Consider the following 7,759-nt stretch of genomic DNA (forward strand, 5'->3'; position numbering starts at 1 on the left):
AGGCGGAATAGAAGTTTCTCCTCTTGTCCTCTGATCTTGTCAGGACTGTCCTCCCCGCTGCCAGTGTCCCGACAGGCACTCGACAGGCAGGTGTGACTCCCGACCCCGGTCTCCCTCCCGGACACGGGCGCGACGCTGTTCTCGCGCCTAGACCTCGCGGTTGGAGGGGAGGGACGGTGCGGTCAGTGTCATTCTTTGGCCACGAGCCCGGCCACGCGCGTGTTAGTAACATTAGATGAACCGGGCAGCGCTTGAGGGAGAGAGAGAGTGGAGGGCGGGATGGTGAGAGTGTGTGTGTGTGTGTGGTGGTGGTGGGGGGGGGGGTTGTAATGGGAGGGGCCACTCCACGTCCCGTTTGCTAGAAAAGCAAAAATCAGAGCTCGAGCCTGACATTCATCAGTGAAAGTTCCAGGCGCCCGGATGGAGTGATAGAGAGCACGGGACCAGAGGCAGCGCGAGCCGAAGGAGACAGAGAGAGAGAGAGAGAGAGAGAGGCAGGGGTCCGAGCGCGAGAGCCCGAGGAAAACACAGACGCAGCTTCCAAACCCCCCAGCGCCCCCAGAGCGCACTTGATCCCGGCCTCTGGCGGAGCGTCACGGCGGCCGGCGGAGCACGGAGAGGCGCCGACAGACAGCGGCAGGAGCACCGGGGACACAGGTAAGGCGCTCAGCCGCAGCTTCACGCCGACAAACAGCACGTTTAAGAAACAGAAAGAGCTCCCAAAAACTTTAGGAATTTATGGCAGAATGTCAGCATGTAGCCGTAAAGAATTATTTTTCCAGTAATGGACGTGAAATCGACAGCGAACAAACGTGGATGTGTGTGATTTTGTGTAGCCTGTTGACACAAGACAGCTTTGAAACGCCACAGCACTGTGTCTGATACGCGTTCTGCTTCTGTAGGTCTGTATTATCTTCCCAGTCTGAGCTCAGGATTGTGCTGCTTTTAAGGTTATGTGAGTTTGCTGTCACTTAAACCGTCCTCAATTTTGTTGCATTTTCGTACCCCAGGTGTTTTTGGCCATAATAATCCATAATAACCCAACTTCCTACACTGAGCTACAAGAACTGCACTGAACTGCTGTCGCACTCTGTTGTAAATTATATCAATTTTTAATTCTTTAAAACCATTCTGTTTTTTTTTTAGTTTGGTGCATCGAAAGTATCCTTATTTAACTTGTTTGAATGGGTCTTGAAGTCACTCAAGTTGTAAACGTCGGGATTCGAGCGGATCTGAACCCCGCGCCTCGGAACGCGTGGCACGCGCAGGGGGTGGTTGAAAAACGCGTGTCTGACCTCGCGCCAGACACCGTCAGCGCCACGCTCCCGGTCCCGGTCCTTCTTCACGAAACCGCTGCTCTAGCTTCCAGACTGTTTTATACATTTAGCTACATTTTGAAGCCAGAACAAAACCACTAGCGGTACCACTAACACGCACAGCGGCAGCTCTCACGCGTTCAAAAGCGGAGAAAAGCGTCTGACCTCGCGCTAGAGTATTCCACAATTGCATTAGGATCACTGCTGCTATGTAATGGATGTTACCTCTATTGCAAGCCCTGCTCATAAAACTACTCCTTGGTTTCATTCCAGCAGCCCATCTGAAGACAGGGACCCACAGGCGCGTGCACAAACAGACACACGCACAGAGGCACAGAGAGACACACAGAGGCACAGAGATACAGAGAGACACACAGAGGCACAGAGAGACACACGCACAGAGGCACAGAGAGACACACAGAGGCACAGAGAGACACACGCACAGAGGCACAGAGAGACACACAGAGGCACAGAGAGACACACACGCACAGAGGCACAGAGAGACACACGCACAGAGATAGAGAGAGACACACAGAGGCACAGAGAGACACACGCACAGAGGCACAGAGAGACACACAGAGGCACAGAGATACAGAGAGACACACAGAGGCACAGAGAGACACACGCACAGAGAGACACACGCACAGAGGCACAGAGAGACACACGCACAGAGATAGAGAGAGACACACAGAGGCACAGAGAGACACACGCACAGAGGCACAGAGAGACACACGCACAGAGATAGAGAGAGACACACAGAGGCACAGAGAGACACACGCACAGAGAGACACACAGAGGCACAGAGAGACACACGCACAGAGGCACAGAGAGACACACAGAGATACAGAGACACACGCACACGCACGCTTTCCAGAGGTAATAATCCGTGTCTGTCTCCGGGATTGACTCCCGCCTTCGCTGTTTGTGTCTTGGGCTCGGTGTCCGCTGACGCTGTTATCTGGGCTAAACTAGAATTAAAGCCGAGGGCCTCAGCCTTGAGCTGTCAGGCTAAATCCCCCCGCGTCCCAGATAGACAGCGGCCCCTCTCCCCGATACGGCGCGTCCTCCTGCGTGTATTTCTCGGACAATGGTGGTCTACGGCGAGATCTCTCAGAAAACAAGCCTGCACACTGTCCACCCTACCGTGCTTCTTGGAAGAACTTCTCAAGAGGCGTTTAAGGGACGGCAAACTGGTCGAAGCGCGCACAGCTGCGTGCGTGAATACTTCCGAGGACAGAGCGCCGCGTCTCCGTCAGCCCGTCCACCTGCGAGTTCGCGGGTTTTAAACAACTGGGGAGGAAAGACATGCAGACAGTTTTCTGGCGATCACGATTCCCAGCAGCTCGGGGGGAGTAAGTCATACGAAATCAGAGAGTGAGATAGACAGACAGCAACTTTTCTCAAAGCATCTCTTGTAGGTTCGGGCAACTTCGTAGAAGAAGCATTAAACTCCAAAACCAGGTAGCTGGATGCAGAGAAAGGGAGATTTCAACCACTTTTAAATTCAGTACACGCCTTTGAGAAAAGATGTAATAAGTAACTATGAATATTTTTGTCGGATTAAATCAGCCCCGTAGCTCCGATTATCACATGTTGAACGCATAACAGTGTCTAGTTATAGAGCTAGCGATCGGGTGATGTTCAGGGTAGAAGGGGATAAAAAAACGATTAAAATGGCTTTTACAGAGAGGCCGTAATGCGTAATGAACGTAATGCGGGCATTTGAGTTTTCGAGATAAATCCAGATCGCCTTTTCCTGAGGGAGCTGTCCGGCTCGCCAGTGCTGAAATTAGAAATCTCTCTCTCTCTCGCTCTAACTCGCTCACTCGCACATCGCGGCTTCTCCGGGCTCGCTTGACTGGACACCATTTCAAACAGCTTCTCTCCGCAGAGCTCTGCTCGCCGGCGAGCTGCAGCCGCGCGCACCGCGAGGGCCGCGCCGCGCGGCCGGACGGCTCAGATGCAGGCTGGCAGGAGCGCGCGAGTCCCTCGTCGAAGTCTGTCGGACCTACCGGGCTTCACTGACCTATTTCCGGGCGCGCGAGGCAATTAGGCGAAGCCGAGCAGGAGAGGAGAGAGGAGGCGGTCAGCTCTGCGTGAATAAGGAGCACGTAGGGGTTTGTTCCACGAGGAAAAGAAAAACACGCAGGCAGCTTTTCGGCAACGGTGAATCTCGGGCCGCGAGGTCGTGAAAGGGGTGAATCGACTTAGCTGAATCCTAGAATGACGGCTTCCCCGCTCTTTCCTACATACACGTGTACTTTAGCGTGTAATTCCACAAATAAACACAAGAACGATTCCGTGTATCGTTGGTTTGAAACACACCGTGAACAGAAAGGAGCTAAATCTCTAAAGATATAAATTCCTTAGTTGTCTAGACACTTAGCACGGAAACAGGGACAGAGGGTCACAGCAGGAAATTAAAGGGTCTTCATTTAGGAATGAGACCTGGAAACTGTGTTTACACAGAGAGTTGCGAGTGTCTGAAGCAGGCTTCCCAGTCAGGCACATAAATGCCCAACTGAGTGCTGTGGGATAAACTCTCAGTTCACAGCAAGACCGTCATAGCCTTAGTGTGTGTCCCAGTGTCAGACTGGGGACGTGGGTGAAAGATCCGACTCCATTCATACTGTCCCACTGCTCCTTTCAGGCTCCCCAGTGGCAGAACATGTCATACCAATTCAGTTTAAGAGCGGGAATCTCAAACCTCCTCTGCACCGCCTTAATAATAATATCCAGGGCTGTTGTGAAAACAAGGCTGACACATACTCAATCCAGTTTGATATTTGCAGTTAACACACAATTAATAGTCAATGGCCAATACGAGGTCAATACTACTTCCTGTACATGAGGCGTAGCTGGACAGTGAGATGAGTTTGATGTGAGGCTGTTCCACGTGTTTTGTGTCAAAATGCCAAAAGGAAATGAATATTGACTTTTACTGGCTCCTGATTGCCAGTTAATACTGTGTGTGTGTGTGCAGGGGGAGGGGCGTTAGTTTTGTCAGCAGAGCAGATCTGTGGAGGAAGCTCTGGACGTCCTCAGAGACTCCGGGTTTCGTATCCCGGATGGGACGCTGCCACTATACCCTCACACCCGGCTCCTTGCTCAGATTCCTCCAGCAGACGCTCCGCTGCAACAGCGGGCCCCCAGGGGCCCCTGCACAGCCCGAATTGACGTCGACAGATCAAGCGGTTTAAAGGAAAGCGTCCTTCTTGAGGCCCTGGTTCCAGCCGAGCTGTGTTGCTGGGAGCCCGGGGGGGCCAGCAGGTGTGTGGGCGGGGGCCGCGCGTGCCGCCCGCGCAAACAGGAGCTGACGCTGCATTATGCATGCAGCCGGCCAGCGGGGTGTCGGGTTGCTCGCGGAGGGCAGGGCGCGGGTCCTGCATGAATACGCATGTGGGCACAGGGCTGCTGGCGCCGGGCGAGGAGCAGGGCTGCGTGCGCGGGAACAGCCTGTCTCCATCCATAATGCATGTCGGATCTGAACCCGTCAGTGAAAGGTAGCCTGCTTTGCAGAAGGCAGAGTGGTGATTTAATCATGGAAGGCCAGTTCACTGGAGATGAATACATTCAGGAGGCGGCACGGAGGCACAGTGGGCAGAGCGCTGAGAGCCTGGGCTCAGTTCTGAGCCTGGGCTGCGTATATTCATGCGGGTTTCCTCCCACAGTCCAGAGACAAGCTGGTGGATTAAACAGCTTCTGGGAAAACTGGCCCTGGTGCGTGTGTGCGTGTGTGCGTGCGTGTGTGTGTGTGTGTGAGATGGGCTGGCGTCATGTCCAGGGTGTACCCTGCCTCGCCCCCGCTGCTTTCTGGGATAGGCTCCGGCTCCCCCGTTGGCCCTGAATTGGATGAAGCTGCCAGCAAATGTGGGGGTGATAGATTTAAGGGCTCTGAAGATAACTGTGAGAATGCAGAGAGGGTATTGGGGTCGGGTTCTCTCTGAGCTTGGCCTGCAGACGTGAGCACTGATTAAATATCTCCTCAGCCCTCTGCCCCCTCCTCCCTCTCCAGACACCCAATCCAGGGGTCTGGGCCCTGGTCAGGTTCAGTGGCTGACTTCATAAGAGCGCCTAGCTAGCCTGCCAGCTGAGGGGCCTCCCCTGCTCTTCCACTGCGGGGCACGGATCCAACCACAGACTTCATTACCAGAATGATCCTTAATCACTTAATTGCTTTAATCGAGGTCCGTTGCTGCAAGCCCTTCAGATAGAGCAGGGTCAGCCTGAACGAAGGGCTACAGCACAATGGAAGGAGTTAGAGCATGTTGGGTAGACTATCACTGGACCGGGCTTGTGTCCCTGGCCGTTAGTAAGTCTTGGCTGAACCCTTCTCACACACACAGGGTCTTCAGGAATCCTGAATGCCAACCGCAACCACAGTCTACCGCTGGCATCTTGGAATCGTGGGTCTGCATCCCAGGAAGCAATAGGCTTTGTGATTTTTATTATTTAGGGAGCCGTGTCAGCTTGTGCGGGCTGCAGGCGAACAAGTAAAGTTTAATTCAGTGATCCAAAATAAAAAAAGAAGAAAAGGAACATTTCCGGTGTAGAGTGTCCTTCGGGCTGTTACATAATGCGGTGGCGGATTCACACGGGGTGCGCTGGCTGTGGTCGGGCCGCAGAGGGCACTGGGTGGCGCAGGGCGTGGGGCAGCGGGACTGACTGTGACCCTCTCACACTCTGCAGGGCGCCATGATGACTAAGCCCTACGGGAAAGCCAGCGACGTGGCGGAGCTGGTGAGCTCCCTGGGCTGGATGGAGGAAGACGTCAGCTCGCAGGATGGGGAGGGCGCGGCAGAGCTGGCATGCTACGCCCCGGGCGGGGGCTGCGGGGCGGGCGAGCAGGGCAGCGAGGACATGGAGGACCTGGAGGACATGGAGGAGGAGGAGGAAGAGGAGGAGGAAGAGGGAGGCGAGTGTGGGGAGAAGGGCCCCAAGCGCCGGGGCCCCAAGAAGAAGAAGATGACGAAGGCGCGGCTAGAGCGGTTCCGCGCCCGGCGGGTGAAGGCCAACGCCCGGGAGCGCTCGCGCATGCACGGCCTGAACGACGCCCTGGACAACCTGCGCCGCGTCATGCCCTGCTACTCCAAGACGCAGAAGCTGTCCAAGATCGAGACGCTGCGGCTGGCGCGCAACTACATCTGGGCGCTGTCTGAGGTGCTGGAGAGCGGCCAGTCCCCCGAGAGCCGGGGCTTCATCGAGATGCTGTGCAAGGGGCTCTCCCAGCCGACCAGCAACCTGGTGGCCGGCTGCCTCCAGCTGGGGGCGCCGCCTGTGCTGCTGGACAAGCTGGAGGAGAAGCAGCAGCACGTGCCCTGTGGGGTGGGGCTGGGAGCCTCCATGGCCCCCGGGCACCCTTTCAGCTACCCCTCCCCGGGGCTACCCAGCCCTCCCTATGGCAACCTGGAGGCCTCGCACCTCCTGCACCTCAAGCCCCTGCCAGGCTTCAAGGGTGGCCCCTACGAGAACCCCTCCCCAGGCCACGACTGCAGCAGCGGGACTCCCCCTTACGACGGGCCGCTCACGCCCCCCCTGAGCATCACTGGGAACTTCGCCCTCAAGCAGGAGCCGTCCCCGCACGAGGTGGAGAAGGGCTACGCCGCTCACGCCCACGCCCACGCCCACGCCCACGCTGGGGGCTTCCTCGGCCACCCCCACTACCCCCCTTCCTCGGTGGCGGGGCTCTCGGGGCCCCAGGGCCATGCCTCCCTCTTCCCCACAGCGGTGACGCGGTACGACCTGCCCCTGGACGTGGCCTTCGAGCCGTACGCTGCGCCTGCCCCCCACATGGTGGGCACTCAGATGGGGTCCATTTTCAACGAGTAGACCCGGGGGCAGATAGGGCCTTCCAGCTCGTTCTCACTGCCCACCCCTCTCCGAGACACCCTCCTCCCTGTCCCTCCTGCTCCTCACTGCGGGAGGGCAATGTGTTGAAGCCAGAAGTCCGCTTTGCCTTCACAAGTACTTTAACATTTAAACCCATCCTGCAACTATCCGAGATTCCCTTTGGAAGTATCCTGGGGCTATCCAAGATTCCCTTTGGAAGTATTCTGGGGCTATTCAAGATCCCCTTCAGAAGTGTCCTGGGGCTATCCGAGATTCCCTTTGGATGTATTCTGGGGCTATCCGAGATTCCCTTTTGAAGTATCTTGGGACTACCCGAGAACTACCTTGGAACTATCCGAGATTCCCTTCTCGCAGGGCGGGGTGTGACCGCATCTGTACCCCCGCCGCCCTTCCCCGCCTCTGTCTCTCCCAGCAGCTGGCAGGAGGGCACTGTGAGCCGCAAGTGTGTTGGGAAAAACAGACAGCTTCATTCCGTTCCCTAGTTCTGGGATACAGACGGCATCGAGAGGTCCTGTGTCCGTCCACGCTTGAGGAAAATCTTCTCTTTTAGACGGAGACAGAGCGGAGATCGTGGCTTTCAGACCCACCAGCAC

At 56.2% G+C, this 7,759-nt stretch overlaps 1 protein-coding gene across 1 annotated transcript; it reads left to right on the forward strand.

The window, feature by feature from the left end:
* The first annotated feature begins 6,011 nt into the window (after positions 1-6,011).
* Positions 6,012-7,145, forward strand: neurod4 (neuronal differentiation 4). The gene has a single exon (XM_088912959.1). It carries the CDS (start codon positions 6,012-6,014, stop codon positions 7,143-7,145), a length of 1,134 nt encoding a protein of 377 aa, XP_088769085.1.
* The last annotated feature ends 614 nt before the right edge of the window (positions 7,146-7,759 follow it).

This window comes from Atractosteus spatula, chromosome 1 (assembly GCF_055471065.1).
Source record: "Atractosteus spatula isolate fAtrSpa1 chromosome 1, fAtrSpa1.hap1, whole genome shotgun sequence".
NCBI lineage: Eukaryota > Metazoa > Chordata > Actinopteri > Semionotiformes > Lepisosteidae > Atractosteus > Atractosteus spatula.